This window comes from Gekko japonicus, unplaced genomic scaffold, assembly GCF_001447785.1.
Source record: "Gekko japonicus isolate JY-2015 unplaced genomic scaffold, Gekko_japonicus_V1.1 scaffold613, whole genome shotgun sequence".
Lineage (NCBI taxonomy): Eukaryota > Metazoa > Chordata > Lepidosauria > Squamata > Gekkonidae > Gekko > Gekko japonicus.
Window position 1 is genome coordinate 596,101 of NW_015164683.1, and position 17,622 is coordinate 613,722.

Sequence of the window (17,622 nt, forward strand, 5' to 3'; positions counted from 1 at the left end):
AAAGAGCATACTTTGAAACTATAAGAGGAAATTATACAGGCTGTAAGACAAAATAACTCTGTCCTGTTCTGGAAATTAACTAATGCTAGGAGGTTTAAGAGGTCCTCACCCCTAGGTATATATATCTTGGCAGATAACTGGACTGGTTTTTTTCAATACCTCCATGATGTTCATATCCAGTCCACTTTCTTGGGAATTATAGTGAATCTCCCATTGTGGCTGCCAGTTAGCATGCAAGAAACTCATTTTGTGCTTTTAAAAAACAAAAGGCCCCTGGTTTAGATGGAATACCCCCTGAGGTGTTAAAAGAGAATGCAGATTGGTGGGCATAGTTTCTTGCAACTTTTTTCACCTATATAGATCAAACTGACCCAATTCCAAAGCAATGGGGGACTGCTATAGTTGTCCCTGTTTTTAAGAAGGGCAAGAAAAATGATCCAGCAAACTATAGGCCCATAAACCTTTTAAATATCATCAGTAAAAACCAGTAAAAATCAGTACAATGCCCTTCTAGATAAATTAGAATCATGTTTGGAACAGGAAGAAATTATTCCATTAGAACAAGCAGGTTTTAGAATAGAGAGGTCGATGTCAGAGCACTGCTTGGTGCTGCAACAGCTAATTGAAAAATACTCTGGAAAGGCCCAACCTCTTTATATGCAACTTGAAGGCAGATTTTGGTTCTGTTTCAAGACTGAGATTGTGGGGAAAACTAGAGCACTGACAAAAGATTGTTATATCTTGTCCATGGCCTCCATGAGGAGTCATGTCTCAGAATGAGATGCAATTCACAGGGTCTACCTACTGACCCAATAAAATCCTCTAAGGGAGTCAGGCAGGGTTGCCTTTTGGCTCCCACATTATTCAATTATTATATTAGTGATATGGTGAAACATACGACTGATATCAAATTCTAACCGCCAAACTTGCTTCTTGTCACCTACCATTACTGCTGTATGCAGATGATGTGGCCTTGTTATCTAGTATACCACTAGGTCTCTGTAGGGCGCTAGACAGTTTCGTAACATATTGCGGCAGTGAACATCTGGTGATTAAGTTTGATAAAACAAAAGTGATGGCATTTGGCAGATGACCTAAGAAGCATTCCTGGACTATGAAAGGGAATAAAATTGAACAAGTAAGTAAATTCATCTATCCGGGGGTGGCTATTCAGGACTCTGGAGCAAAATCTGCACAATACAACATGATGGTGGAGAGAGCTGAGGAAACTGTGCATGCTATTTTGAGATTTTTTCGATCCAAGGGAGGCTTATATGTTCCATCAGTATTGAAGCTGTTCCAGTTCCAAGTCATAGCACAGCACTTTTTTGGCTGCCATTTCTGCTACCAACATACATGCTCTCAAGAAGTTTCAGTCTAAATTGCTCAGGTGCAAGGCAGGAGAGTGGTCAAGAGGCAGTCCAAGGGTCAGGTATCCAGAAAGGGGATTCGTCAGTCCAAGAGTCAGGGGTCCAGAAGTCAGGTGGTCCAGTGTTCAGTCCAGGTTCAGAGTAACAGAGGTTCCAGTCAGCAAGTAGGTGGTAATTCAGCCATGGTATACGTTGCGTCCACAATAAGCAGCTTCCCCCATCCTGGATTTATAGCTGACTCTCCTTGGGCTGGTTAGCTGCTGCTAATTGTGGCACACATCCCTGCAAGTGCTCATCTGACGACAACGCTCTAAGCTCCACTGATGGTGATGGCACTCAAGGCTCCTAGTCCCTCCACTGGGGAGCCAATAAGCACCGTGGCGGGAGATTCAAACCCACCAATGGGGCTCAGGGGTGTGTCCCCAAGACTGTATATAGTTGGCCTGCCAGCCGTTAGTAGCATCTCTTGTTGTGTACCAATAAAATGTGCTATGCACTATGCCAGTCTTTGTCCTCCATCCATGCGGCAAACCCACTACACAATAATGGCGATGAGGATGGGATTCAGCCGCAAGTAACCGGGCCGTCGAGGAGGAACGAGAGCGCTCCGCAGCTGACCGATGAGCGATACAGCCGGAGAGGCCGCTTCTCCTCCACCAACTCTGACGCGCACAATGGCGACCGTGTCAGGGCTCGGCCTGCTGCCACCCTTCGACACAGCCCACCCGCAAGACTGGACCGTTTGGGTCAGAGGTGTCAAGTCTGCTCTGGTGTTCTACGAGGTCACGGACAAGGATAAAAAGCGAGGGTTCCTCCTGGCCTCCTGCGGCACCGCCGTCGTGTCCCTGGCCGAACGCTTGTTATCTCCGACGGACCTCGACGCCTGCACCTTTGACCAGATCATCACGATGGTGCAGAACCACTACGCGCCAAAGCTATCAGAACTGACCTGCCAGGTAGTGTTCTACAACCACAGCCAGCTGGCCAAGGAGACAGTCGCAGAGTTCCTGGCAGAGCTGCGCCATCTCGCCACCGACTGCAAGTTCGGGGCACATTTGGACGACGCCCTCAGAGACCGCTTCATCGTGGGCCTGCGCGAGGAGAAACTCAGATGGCGGATCATGGAAAAGGAGGCCGTCACCCTCACCTTAGCCCTCTCCACCGCCATCGCGTGGGAACGCTCACACCGGTAGTTTTGGCTTGCGACGCCTCGCTCTATGGCATCGGGGCTGTGCTGGCACATCGCCTACCTGATGGGCGGGAGGTCCCGGTCACGTACTACTCGCGCACTCTATCTGCGGCAGAGCGGAACTACACCCAGATAGATCGAGAGGGACTAGCCGGGGTAAAAAAGTTCCATGACTTCGTTTACAGCCGGCCCTTCACCATCACTACAGACCACCGCCCACTCCTCGGCCTCTTCGCGCCCGATCGCAGGACGCCGCAAGTTCTCTCTCCGCGAGTCTTGCGGTGGACCATTTTCCTGGTGGGCTACGACTACAAGATAGAGCACCAACTGGGAAAAGCCATGGGTCATGCCGACGCCCTCAGCCGCCTTCCCCTGCCGGATGTCATGGAAGACCCAGCCCCGGTGCACTGGGTCCTCCAAGTGGATGACCTCCCCGACCCGCTGATCCAGGCCACCGACATTGCCCGCCGCTCGGCCTGGGACCCTGTCGTATCCCGGGTGTTGGGCTGGGTGGTGAGGGGATGGCCTGCGAAGGTGGAGGGATCAGAGTTCTCGGGGTTCATGGCACGTAAGGATGAATTGTCGGTGCACAAGGCCTGCCTGCTGTGGGGGGACAGGGTCGTGGTCCCCAGCGCCCTTCGTCAAAAGGTCCTACAGGCCCTGCACGAAGCACACCCAGGCATCGTGCGGCCAGGAATCGATGCAGAGGTGGAAGCGTGGGTGAAACAGTGCCCCACCTGCCAAGCTGTGAGACCCAGCCCACCGGGTGCACCGTCCCAGTCCTGGGAATCCACACACACTCCGTGGTCCTGGCTCCACATTGACTTTGCCGGACCATTCCAGGGAAGGCTATTCCTGGTGACTGTGGACTCCTACACCAAGTGGCTGGAGGTAAGCCCAGTCTCCGCAACGTCCACAAAGGCCACCATCTGCGCCCTCCAGCAAATCTTCGCCACCCATGGCCTGCCAGACACCATCGTCTCAGACAATGGGACGGCGTTCACCTCGGAGGAGTTCCAGCAGTTCCTCAGCGGCAACCTGATCAAGCACATCAGGTCAGCGCCCTTCCACCCCGCAACCAACGGCCAAGCAGAAAGAATGGTCCGGACGACGAAGGAAGCGCTGAGCTGCCTGACGGAGGGAGACTGGGAGTGGCGAATCACCCAGTTCCTCTTAGCGCAGCGAATCACGCCCAATCCTGTAAGTGGCCGCTGCCCAGCGGAGCTCCTCATGGGACAGAGACCCAGAACCCTGTTGGACCGCCTGCACCCTGATCGGGCTCCGAAGCACCGGACCGCGCCCGGACAGCGGGAGGCACCTCGCGGGTTCTTCCCAGAGGACCCTGTCTTTGCCAGGAACTTCGGCAGGGGCCCAGAATGGCTAGTGGGCCGCATCATTCATCCCATGGGCACCGTCATGTATGAGGTGTCAACCAAGTGTGGGCAGGTACTGTGGAGGCACATTGATCAGCTCCAGCGGTGCATGCTCCCTGAGTACCCGAGCATGGAGGGTCTGGAAATGCGGTCAGCCCCCGAGAGGGATGCACAGGAACCCACCGCGCAGGAGTCTCCCCCGGAAGAGCATCCGATCCTGACCTCAGTGCCTCCGGCGACCGCAGAAGAGGCCACGGCTACTGGCGCTGCAGGGCCAGAGGGGCTCCCACCATCAGCACACCCCAACGCAGTGGACAAACCCAATGCAGCAAACGGGGCCACAGTGGTCCCAGTACCGGCCCCCCGACAGTCCACGAGAGAACGGTGGTCCCTGTCTTATTTGAAGGACTACGTGACTTGGGTGGTTCCGAACTATGGGGGGAGGGATGTTGTGTCCGCTGACCGCCACCGGGGCCAGTGGGTATCCCAGAGCTTGACTCTGGGAGAACAATAGGGACTAGGCTCCTAGTCCCTCCACTGGGGAGCCAATGAGTACCGTGGCGGGAGATTCAAACCCACCAACGGGGCTCAGGGGTGTGTCCCCAAGAGTGTATATAGTTGGCCAGCCGGCCGTTAGTGGCGTCTCTTGTTGTGTACCAATAAAGCGTGCTATGCACTATGCCAGTCTTTGTCCTCCATCCATGCGGCAAACCCACTACACAATAAGGGGTGTTGGAGAAACACTGGGCCCAGCCTCCTCCCTCTCCTCTGTGTCTGATGCCGGTAACTCATTAGCAGCTGGAGGAGAGGGCAAATTGCTTACAGCCGATGTCTGGTCAAGAGCATGCATCTCCTGTCCCTGACGATTAATGGGATCTATTGCAGCTGGCTGTTACTCCCCCTCTGAGGAGGAGATATCATTATCAGGCTGCGTACCCGTCCGGTCAGGCTGGGAACAAGGGAGACCTATGACAGCACTCTTAAAGGCAGTAATGTAACATTTATTATTCCAGTGCAAGAGCCGTCTTCCTTGACAGAGTTATCCTGTGCATAGGGCTTAGGAGTGTGAAAAGAATGGTGTTTTTTGGGTTTGAGTATATTAAACCTGAAAAGTATCAATATTCCCCAATGTTCCCAAATCCCAATACCAGTATGGTATTCGAATTTGGTAAATATTCAGGAAACCTGAATTTTTTCAGCTCCATTATACTCTATGGTCCCCATAGGCTATAATGAGGAATCGATCTGGGGGTATCTGGGGCTCTGGGGGTGTTTTTGAGCTGCACTAGCAGCTATGCTGCAAATCTCGTGCCTCTCTTTAAAAAAACCCCCCAATTTTTGAAAAAGATTGGACCAGAGGGTCCAATTCTATGGGCCCCAGAAGAATGTGCCCCATCCTCCATTGTTTCCAATGGAGGGGGAAAGGGGGAAAGGCATTTCAAGGGATTGTGACCCTTTTAAATGTCTTCTCCAAGCTGCACTACTCCATGGCAACAGTCCAAAGGCATTTAAAGGGCTTGCAGTCCCTTTAAACACCTTCTCCAAGAGGTGAGTTAACCCGGAAGGTATTTAAAGGGACTGAGAGCCCTTTAAATGCCCTTTAACTGCAGCAATCATGTGGTCAGTAGTCCATTCTGTGATCAGCAAAAAAAATACCAATAAGGTTTTTTCAGGTGTTTTTTGGGCTTTGTTTATATTGAGCGCGCACCCCTAATAGACACTAATGAAGTATCATCACAAGAGAGAATTTTCATTCCTTTCCCTAGATTTAAAAGCCATCCACAATTTCTCACCAAAAATGGAGAATGAAAGTCAGTTCCCTCTTGACCCTTTAAAGAGAAAAATTGCCACATCTCTCACAGTTTGCACCAAGGACCAATCTTTATTTAAGATCTTATTTTGAAACTTTTTAAACCTTACTTTCCTAGTACTGTTCCTTGCAACCTTAAGTCTTTCTACTGGGAGGGAAAGTCTTTTATCTAAATTCCTACTCTGGGTGGACTTAGAGGTATCTGAAATTAACAACCGAAACAAAACAGGAAATATTGATGGCTCAATAAGGGAAAACCAAAATTTAATGACAGATTGATAAATAATAGTAGTTAGGTTTGGAATCCCCAGCTCTAATTACAAGGTGGAGGAGGAGATACATCATGGAATACCCAACAGGTTTCTAAAGAATTTGGCTTGAAGAAAATGAAGACATTCTACATGACCAGTATACCATACTGGAGCAGCATATCTGACGACCAAATGTATAATTGCTCTGTAAAGGATTATAAGTGCTTGAACAAATTGGCCCTCCTTTGCAATAAAAGAATTTTTAAACAAAATAAAGGAGGAGTTTAACTTCTGCATTAAAATATGGATATGAAAATCCCAAGAGAGATTTTGTGTAAACGTAACCTTGAGGAATTTGAAATTTCTTGCTATCCCAATTGAGTTTCCATGCAAGGATAAAGAACGCATCCTTTTTAGGTTGGATTTAGAGAAGATTAGTACCTTTGTTTTATCAAAGTTAATTTCTAAATATTCTTTGATGCAGACAAGACAATTCATACAGTTACACAAAATGGGAGGGAGTTACATTATGTACCTCGTTCCTGAACTGGATGGATATCAATAGCAGATCAAGAAACTAAGTAGCAAAGAAGATAATATGAAAAAGTAAAATATTTCCTGTTGCTGGGAAGAATATTTTTTCTTACCGCATTTTTAAATGCAAGCAGTAAACTTGTTTTTTTCCATTTAAAGTGTTTTTCTTGCATATAAATTGCATAAGTGAAAGGGAACCATAACAAAGTAGAAAACTCAGGTGATGTGTAATCACCCTATTTTTGGGAAAAAGACAGGACAAATAATCCCTCTCTAGACTAGGCAAGTCAAGGTCACTTCATGGATCAGCAAATAGTGTTAACTAATGCCAGCAAGCACCATGCAAGTGGGAAGGTTGATAGCTTTGACACCTGACACAAGAAAGAATGGAGTGCTTTCTTGAATAAATCAATAAGGAATGGGATGAAGAGAACATTACTGACCTCAAGCATCACTAAATTTAGGTTAGGCAGAGAAAGGAAAAATTGAATGATTGCCTTAACATCAATTTAAATTTACTATAGTAGTGTATAAACAGAAGAATTCAGACGTTAGGGATACATGGGGAGTATACAGAGGACACAACCTCCTCCCAAAAGCAATTTAATTCAGCATTACAGTAGATATTCAGCTTACCTGTTAACTTACACAACTGTAAAGCTCTTTAGGAAAAAGCCCAACATTGCTTATTAAAGTCTAAAACATTCTCTGCCCTTGAAAACTTGCCTCCGACTTCCCTATGGCAGGTTATATCCTACTTTACTTAGATAGGTAAAATTCAACCTTTACTGAATTATTTTTGTTTTATGAAAAGTATGTGATTGAAGAAAAAGAGAATTTTTATTTATTAATTTATTATATTTATACCCCGCCCATCCCGCAAGCAGGCTCAGGGCGGCTCTGCACTGCTTAGTGTAACTGCTAAAGTGGACTCTAGCCAATGAAACCTTAATACACGTTAGTCTTTAAAATGGCCACTGGTTCTGTTGCAAAGAGTCCATGCTTCAACTTCTTTACAGATCTGCAGAGGGACTGCTACAAAGTAACTCCAGTTGTACCACATAAGAGCTGTGCTTAGGTTTAGAATGCTTATAAGAATACTATAATATACCAGTGGGAACTCACAAGGAAATTGTGGGAGTAGCCATCACATTCCCTCTGCTTTTGCTTCTTCCCCTCTACCTCCACCCCTTCTCTCACTTTCTCTCTCTCTGAACAAAGGTTGAGCCCAGTGGCATCGTTAAGACCAACAAAGTTTTATTCAAGGTATAAGCTTTCCTGTGTACGCACTCTTCTTCAGATACATCGAAACAGAAGTCACCAAGCTTTACATATAGGTAGAAGGTGAGCAGGGTGTTGCCAGGAAGGGCCAATTAGAGTCAAGATGCATAAATAACTGAGCAGTAAATATGGCTAAGACTGGATGAAGGTGATTGTTAAGACCTGTGAGTGGCAGCAAATTAGCATACAATATAATAAAGGAGTTTTTCAACAGATGCAAGAACTGAATGATTCAACCTTTGTTCTGCTACTTCAGACCAACACAGATACCCACCTTACTCTTTCAGTCTCTCTCTCTCTCTTTCAGTCTCTCTCTCTCTCGCTCTTTCAGTCTCTCTCTCTCTCTCGCTCTTTCAGTCTCTCTCTCTCTCAGTGTTCTCTCTTATTTCCTCCCCCCAATGCCTGTCTTTATCTTGTTATCTGTCCCCCCCCAACCCCTGCTGTCAGTCGCTTTTTCTTTCAGCATCTCCAATTCCTCCTAAAACACACACATGCTCACTGTCTTGTACTGTGATGCCCCTGTATCACACACACACTGTTAATTTTGCTTTCTTTCTGTGTCTCTTCCATCCCACACATGCAAACACACAGACACTGTCATTAATTTCTCTTTCTCCATCCCTCTCTCTCTCTCTCTTGCACATACTCACACTGTCTTTAATTTCTCTTTCTCAGTTCCTCCAATTTCACACACACACTCATTAATTTTCTCACACCCTTCCTATCTCACACACACTCACTCTCTTATTACCTTCTCTTGTTCTTTCTCTCCCCCCCCACTGAGCCACCCACTTTTTTGCTCCCACTCTTCTTGCTTCAGCAGCTCAGTAGGGGGCAGCAGTCCCCACTCCTCCTTCCCTGTCTGCCCACCTGAAGTGCAGCCATTTCTTCAGCCTCCAGCTCTTCCTCCCTTTCCCCTTCCGCATATAGCCTCCACCTGCCCAGCTCAAGTGGTGGCAACAGCCAACTCCTCCTCCAACTGCTGCCTTCACTGCAAGGAGGGTGATGAGACCAGCTGACAGAGCTGCGGCATTCTGTGCACAAGCACAGCCTCACTCTGTTTTGGATTAATTTAACACACACGAACACACATGTTTGAAGTGCTCAGATTTTTCTGCAAACCTCAGGGGAGGGTGTCTCCAAGTTTGTTGAACAATCGTCTTTCTGTGTAAATGGGCCTGATCTTCACATTTTAAGTATCCACAGATTGCCCACCTTCTCTGTTAGATATATAGATATGTTCCCATTAGTCACCACCCTAGTGGCCAAGAGGCAGATAATTTTTGTTGAATAGTCAGACTAGGCATGTTCCTGAGGAAGTTGGGGTAAGTTGAGGACTCATTCGAGGATGGATCCCTGGATGAGGCTTTGTGTGCTGCAGTACAAATAAAGCCAGTATGTATCCTTGATCTGCTTGGGTGGGCTCTAAACCAACAAATACATTGAATTGATAGTAAATATTTTAATAGTAACTTCCTAATGTATTAAATGCTTGCAGCCCTCAATATAATCATCAGTAAAGATGATCTCTTCAAACATGTTGATATACACAACTTTAGCCAAAACTAAACCACTGTTGTCTAATTAATCACCTCTTACTTTATCAAAAACAAAGTTCTGAAGGAAGTAATGGAAGAGGAAAATCGCAAGAACTGGGGGTACAGCACAGACCAAGTTCTAAAGGTGTGATTGTATCACTTTTCTGTTCAGATCAAACTGGCTCAAAAAACCAGATGCAGATTCTGATGAACTTTTCCGAATGGTAGCTGAAGTCTTCATTCTCTGGTGTAAATCTCATGTAAGTTGTGGTTTTACATTTCATGTTTATACATGCAGGGTAGCCACAAGGACTTGCATGGGGAGCTGTCATTTCCCCCATATTCCCTCCCCCACTATTTCATTTTCCCATCCTCAGAAGTCCCTATAGGCTCTCCCATTTCCCTGCTTCCTTCTGTCCTTCCCACCTATCAGCCAACCTGTTTTTATCTGGCCTCCAGTCTTCAGCTTTCCTTCCTTCCCTCCCACTGGCAGCCTCTCTTCAGGAAAAGTATGACCAAGTTATCTAGATCTGTTTCAGTCTGGATAGAGGCCTCATTTGGGGACAGAAACAGCCTTGATTGCTCTGACTGATTACCTTCACTGGGAGAGTGTCGGGGAAGTGCATCCTTGTTGATTCTCCTGGACCTCTCAGTGACTTTCGATACCATCAGCCATGGTATCCTTCTGGAGAGGCTGGTCGGCCTGGGAATAGGGGGCATCATGCTTTGATGTATTTGCTTTTACTTGACCAAACAATTACAGGAGATAGTGCTGGGGGGACTGCTGCTTGGCCCCATGGCATTTATGCTATGGGGTCCCACAAGATTCCATCTAATCCCCCATGCTATTTAACATTTACTTGAAACTGGTGGGAGGGGCCATTCTGGGAATTTGGAATGAGGTGCCACGAGTATCCAGCTGACACTCACCTCTACTTCCTAATAGTTAAACCAGGTGGATTTGTGAAAATCCTGAACAGGTATCTGGAGAAGGAAATGGGATGGATGAGGGCCAATAAAGTGAAGCTCAGTCTAGACAAGACTGAGGTGCTGTTGGTCAACTGAAAAATTGCTTGAGGATTGCAGAGCCAGCCTGCCCTGGAGAGGATCACCCTCCCCTTAAAGGAGCAGGTTTGTAGCTTGGGGGTGTTACTAAACCCTGGCTCCAGCTGGTTTGCCAGCTATGGCTATTTCTCGAAAAGTATTATCTGGCCACAGTGTTCCATGCCGTCTTCACATCCGAGTTGACTGCTATAATGTGCTCTCTGTGGGGCTGCCTTTGAAAACAGTTTAGAAACTTCAATTGGTCCAAAAGCCAGTGACCAGGCTACTGTTCGGTTGGTTACAGGGATCCTATCACCCCTGTGCTGAAAGATCTGCACTCGTTACCCATCTGTTTCTGGGCACAATTCAAAGTATTGGTTCTTCCCTTTAAGGCCCAGGCCAGGGAACTTGAAGTCTCCTCCCATACTCTCTAGCCCACCAGTTAAGATCTGCTTCTCAAGCCCTCCTCTTTGTGCCTCCACCTTCAGAGTGACTAGAGATAGGACATTTTTTTTGTGGTAGCACCTCCCCTTTGGATTGCCCTCCCCCCTGAGGATTGCCAGGCACCTACTTTACTTTCTTTTAACTCAGGCTTTTAATTAGGGGTTTATGTTATCGGGTTTCTTAATGCTCTGCTCTGTTTTATGCACACATAAGGAACCAACAACATTCAACAGTATATATACATACAAATACAGTTGTTATGTTCGACTCATACCTGTGTACATTTATATATTTTAGTACAAAACATTCTACAATGAAAAACAACAACAATCTCTGTTGGAACAGTACAAACAATGGATAGAATAAGGGAGAGAGAAAAACGTCCAGTGAAACTTTCCAGATCTGTGTGAACAGATCATGAGGTCCTGGATGTATTACATCCCTAGTTGTGTCCACCTCTCTCCAGTTCATTCTAATGGGAATCCACTAGAAGTTTTTACAAACTGGGCATATAGCTTAATGCAGGGTGTCAAACATGCGGCCTGTGGGCTGGATCAGGCCCTCGGAGAGCCCCAATCTGGCCCACAAGGTCCTGGCTGTTTCCTGCTTTCTTTTCTATTTCTGTTGCTGCTGCCACATCACAGCTTGCTTTACCAGTCTTTCTCAATTGCACAGGAGAGACAGATAGGCAAGCCTCTCCTGTGTGATTGAGACAGTCTGGTAAAGAACTGGCTGAGTCTCCTCTCCGTCCTCTTCCCAGGGAGAGGGAGGGAACAGCCAGAGCTTGCTTTCTGGCCAGGCTGCAGGAGACAAAGGGAAGCCTTTCTTTCCTTCCACTGACTGAGGTGTCTCCCTGAAGGGAGGGAGAGAACGAACGAGGGAGAGCTTGCTTTGCTGGGCTGCCTCAATTGCATGGGAGGAATACCAAGCACCTTTAAGACCAACAAAGTTTTGTTCAAGGTATGAGCTTTTGTGTGCCTTGCTACAGTGTGTATGTGTTTTGTTGGGCTCTTTATGCCAGGGCTCTCCTGGGTGCAACTGGGTTCCCTCCCCCTTTTCACTGTATTCATGCCCTCGTGATCCAGTCTTTCTCAGTAAGAAAACAATGTGAACTATTTTAGAGGAAGAATAACAACAAGCCAATGAGGTGCATTAGGCTGAGAGTGTTTTGTGTACTGAAGAGGCAGGAGACGATGGTCAAACAAAAGGAGGTTTATTCAAAGCATTGCTCAGCTCCAGACTGGACTGGACAGCTCTACATAGAGCAGCACATTAACTTATACGATTTCATAGTGAAGTATATACACTGTAACAGTAAACACGGGGTCTCATTGGACCTAAGCAGAGTTCTACAATTGGTTACCCTGGGTGGCTTCAGGACCAATGGATGGTCTTTATTAGACAGCCAATCATAATCTGAAAACTAGGATACCAAGACACTTCAAACAGTATAACGTTAAACCCAATACACAACAGTGTGTGTCCAGACCAAGTTCACCCAGCACATTTCCGTTGTAGGAAGTTGTAGTTATTTCTCTGGAGAAGATTATAGATTTATATACAAACACATGGCCCTCAGTCTGTGTTAGGATGCCTTCTCATGTTCTTGACCAGCACATGAGGCAACTTATGTACAAAAGGTCACAATGCCCAGCCAGTTCATGTTTTCTACTGGGTCCTAGGCTCAGAACACTGAGCATGAGATTTCTGTAATGAATGTCAATAAATCAAAAGTAGGTTTGCAGCTTACAGATACACACCTGAACAGCATGCTCCAGATTGCTACAGCACTGATATTTTGATGCAATAATTCAGAGCAAGAGGTGTCAGTTTTCAGAGACTGTTAAATAGACATATTGCAAGAGTGCTAGTGTTTTAAGCATGTTTTATTTAAAGTTTAAAAATCTTTAATTATGTTTGCCTGTGTCCTTTATAAAGTTTATATCTCCACTACCTGGTATTACATTTTAGGACACACATGGCCCAGCCCAACAAGGTCTCATTTATGTCAGATCCAGCCCTCATAACAAATAAGTTCCACACCCCTGGCTTAATGTCATCAAAACTGAAAGCTGCTAACAATTAACAGCTTTCACTTTCGACGGAAGGTTTTTCCTCCTACTAAAAACATTAAGCTATATGCCCATTTTGTAAAAACTTCTAGTGGCTTCCCATTAGAATGAACTGATGTGGAGAAGCTTAACAGTTTTTTTTTACTTGTGGAAAAGATGAATCCAATGAGGGACATAATCAGGGGTCATTTCATAGAAAAAGAGCTAGGGGAACTCATTAGCATAACTCATTAGCATATGCCACACCCCCTGAAATCACCGGAAGAGTGTCATAAGGCTACACCCCCTGACATCCCCAGAAATGTGTCATAAGGCCACACGCCCCGCCCCCAACGGTCCCGGTCGCCACCGCCGGCCTTGCAGCTCCACTGCTGAGCCCCATGAGGGGCCCAGCGGTGGACCTGCAAGGCCGGCGGGAGTGCAAGGAAGCCCCGCGAAGGCCCTCCCTGGCCCCAGGCAGGCAGAGGTGGGGAGAAGCAGGGAGGAAGCAACTTACCCTCCCTCTTCTCCTGCCTCCTCCTGGCTGAATGAGGGCCGAAAGCGGGGCAGCCGGAAGCAGGGGGCGGGGCTTCGTCATGTGCCGTGCCCCCCCGTACCTCATCCGGGGGAACTGTGTTCCCCCGCGTTCCCCCCTGAAATGACCTCTGGACATAATACATCTGGGACCTCATGATCTAGTCACACAGATCTGGAAAGTTTCACTGGACATTTTTTTTCCTCTCAGTGTTTGTACTGTTCCAACAGAAATTGTTGTTGTTTTTCATTGTAGAATGTTTTGTATTAAGATATACAAATGTACACAAGTATGAATCGAACATGTATTTGTAAGTATATATACTGCTCTGTTTTATGGACACTTTTTATACAGCTTATGTCTAATGGTTTGTTTTATACTGTGTTTTTTAATTGTAAGCCATTTTGAGCAGGACTCTGAAGAAGCAGCGTAGAAATATTTGGCCTGGTGAAGTCACAAAATGGCTACCACCACTGGTCATGGCTAAGCTATAGGGTGGTGGCTGCCAAGCCAGCTTAAATTTTGGGTAGCAAGTTGTTGGTGGTCACTGCTAGGAGAAGGAATAGAACCTTTTCCAGTACTATTTTGACCTCTCAGCCCACCCTGCCACACACACCTCACTAGCTTTGTCTTACAGAAGCCAAGGCTTGGAAAGCTCCAAACAAATGAGGTTGCCTTGATGTTGTTCAGTCGCACAGTCGAGTCCAACTCTTCGCGACCCCATGGACCAGATCCCACCAGGCCTTCCTGTCTGCCACCGTCCTCTGAAGTTTGCTCAATTTCATGTTCGTTGCATCTATGATAGTGTCTAACCATCTCATCCTTTGCCGTCCCCGTCTTCTTTTACCTTCAGTCTTTCCCAGCATCAGGGTCTTCTCCAGGGAGTGCTCCCTTCTCATTTGGTGGCCAAAGCATTTGAGCTTCAGTTTCATTATCTGGCCTTCCAGGGAACAGTCAGGGTTGATTTCTTTTAGGATTGACTGATTTGATCTTCTTGCAGTCCAAGGGACTCTCAAGAGTCTTCTCCAGCACCATAGTTCAAAAGAATCTATTCTTCGGCGCTCGGCCTTCCTTATAGTCCAACTCTCGCAGCCATAGATGACTACTGGGAATACCATTGCTTTGACCATGCGGACTTTTGTTGGCAGGGTGATGTCTCTACTTTTTATCATGCTGTTTACGTTCGCCATCACTTTCCTTCCAAGGAGCAGGAGTCTTTTAATTTCATGGCTGCTGTCACAGTCTGTGGTGATCTGGGATCCCAGGAATGTGAAGTCTGTCACTACTTTCACGACTTCCCCTTCTATTTGCCAAGGAGTGATGGGGCCAGATAGGTTGCCTAGCAACCCCCAAAATGCCCAATGTCTTCTCAGAACATAGTCTTATGGGAATTCAGTGGGCATTTTCCCCTTAAAACTACAGATGTTGTTTCTATTATTTGGGGAGGGTTAATCCCCACATGTTAGATTTCAGATTTTTCTGCAAACCTGTGCATCCCTTCTGGTTTATAGAGAAATCTCCTGACTCTCCCTGGTTCAGTTTTGCGGATTTTTTGATCTACCATCTATGGACTAGTCCCAGAATTAGATGTATGGTGGTGCTACATATGTAAATTTACTATACCTTTCCCATAAATGCTCAGAATTCTGTGATGTGTTTCTTTCAGAACTTCAAGAGAGAAGAACAAAATTTTGTGATTCAGAATGAAATCAATAATTTGGCGTTTTTGACAGGAGACAGCAAGAATAAGATATCAAAAGTAAGTCAAGAAGCATTAGCTGTCCAAATTCTATTGTTTATGGTTTTATACTTCATAATGGTGGCTCTAGAAATATATGACATATGAAGAAGTGTTGCTTCTTACTAGAAATCTCTTGTTCTCATTTTGTGATGTGGCATTTGATGATTCAATGGTGCTGAAGCTTTTGCAAATAAATTTATACAGGTGTAGAAGCAGCAATATGTCTTTTTCTTAACGTAGCAGATACAGTATCGTGAGAGAACATGTATCTATACAAAATTTTCTCTTTTTTCACTGATGCAATAAATTTTTTTCACTGTAACAAAGCAAGGAAGGTCCCAGTACTAGTGTTACACAAATAGAATATGTCCTGGTTGATATGTAACAGCAAGCAATGTTTGGCTGCTTATGTTGAGCCTCACACTCATATGCTCCTTCATCACCTTGTATGTGTCCTGTTCCCTACCCACATCCTCTTTCTTAGCAAGCCATAGTTTGCTGTTATATATGGACAAACTACCATTTGCAAAAATTATAATTGCCTGCAAGCCAATTGGGAAAAAAAGTTTGATTATGGTTTTCATTTCTTATTTGGAAACCTACAGTGCGTACAAAACCATTGTATACATGGTTGTAATGTAATGGCTAGCTGTGATAAACCGACAAAGAGAAAATACTGGAGGGCATGACAGGATGAGGGAGGTGGGAAAGGGAGCATATGAGCCTGCAGCAGATTCGCGGTTTTTCAAATCATGGTTCAAAAGGGTCAAAAAGGGCATTTAGCTTAATTTATTCAATTTATATCCTTCCCTACCTCGCAAGCAGGCTCAGGGCAGTGTAGGGTTGCCAAGTTTATCTTCCACCCCCAGCGGGAGACTTTGGGGGCGTTCCTGGAGGGGGCGGGGCATCCCCAACGTGATGACGTCACGTTGGGGACGTCCCCCCCACACACACACCTGTGCGCCAGATCTCCAGAAACGGCAGTTCCCTGCACTTAAAGGAGCCGGCGTTTCCCTTTTAAATGCAGGAGCCGGCGTTTCCCCTTTAGGAGCAGCCGCATTTCCCTTTTAAGAGCACAAAGCTGGCATTTCCCTGAAAGCTTGCGGAGATCAGGCTTGGGAGGAAACACGGGTTCCACACACTTAAAGGGAGAGAGATGGGTGGCTGTGGGTGTTGGGGTGGGGCTTCCCCCAACGGCCATCTGGCCGGCAGCGGGTAGAACCCCCCCAAAAACGGGGGACCCCTGGCAAACCGGGGGGGGGGGTTTGACAACCCTAGGGCAGTGTACAACATTGATAAAACAATAAATAATAATTCAATACTAAATAATAATTCATGAAGCCTCAGCAATTCCAGTTAAAAGTTTCAGATGGCAGCATAACATTTGATACACAATCCTTAGAAACATTTTAAAAGGAACATGTACAAGGATAATTTGAGGAGTTAAATTTCCCCCTTTGTTAAATTTGAAGTTGCATCTAAAAAGAACAAAGCACATTTTTACTGAGACAGTAATGAATATTTATTGGGAAGAAGTTTACACGCATAATTCATTGGTGATCTTCAGTAAAAAGAAAAGGAGAGAAGGAGTGAAAGGAGGAGAAGAAAGGGGGTAAATACTAGGATATAAGAGGCAGAGATTATATTTCAAATCATTTCCCAGAAGCCACTGAAAAGAATACAGCTTTCCTTTGTGGGCCCAGGGGTGAGGGAGAGAGTGAAGGGCAAGAGAGGAGCAAACACAATACACAATGGGAGAAAATAGGCCACAGCTTTATTGTATAGAACCACAGGAGCATTGGCTCAGCATGGGGATGGATCCAGGACTGGGTGACTGGCCTGCCACCCTGTCATGATCTGGGCTGTGCCACTGGAGGCCTAGTAGGCCCAGGGAGCCTGGCTAGCAGTAGGAGAGGCTGGGCTTACAAACCCCAGAAGGCCTTGGGAAGTTTTGGTGCCAATTTTGGCCAATAGGGAAGAAGAGAACTGGGGAACAAAAGAACTGGTGCAAGAGGAGAAGCTGTTCTTCTTCCCAGGGAACAGGGCCAGAAGGGAGGCTGCTGTGGGGAAGAAACCCTCATCCTGAGGGAAGGGTGAGTAGTCTAAGGCCACTTGAGATAGTGAGCTAGGGACAGTATATTTAGACACGTTAGGGCATTTGATTTCTTTTCACCCACTTACTGTTATTATTCCTGCACCTTGTTTGTTTGACCTCCTATAAAATAAACTGTTTTCACTGTTTACTCTGCCTGGTCCTCACACTCATTTTGGCTAAAAGGAAGGTCTAAAGGCTTGGGAGGGTGCTCTGGGCCTTCTCAGAGGAGCCTGGAACCAGAGTGGTGGCAGTGTCAGGTGACACCCCAACTGGGCCATGACACACCCAATGTAACCTTATCCCCCCAGCCCACTTGCTGGGGGGGAACCATAGAGTGGCAAGCCCCAGGATCCCACATGAGCACAA

At 46.4% G+C, this 17,622-nt stretch overlaps 1 protein-coding gene across 1 annotated transcript in view; it reads left to right on the plus strand.

Moving 5' to 3' along the window:
• RYR3 (ryanodine receptor 3) overlaps positions 1-17,622 on the plus strand; it is a 366,192-nt gene that overhangs the window by 206,174 nt on the left and 142,396 nt on the right. The window contains exons 56-57 of the mRNA XM_015409322.1: positions 9,519-9,606; positions 15,087-15,179. Coding sequence (XP_015264808.1) covers positions 9,519-9,606; positions 15,087-15,179 — 181 coding nt within the window. The remainder of the gene's footprint in view (positions 1-9,518; positions 9,607-15,086; positions 15,180-17,622) is intronic.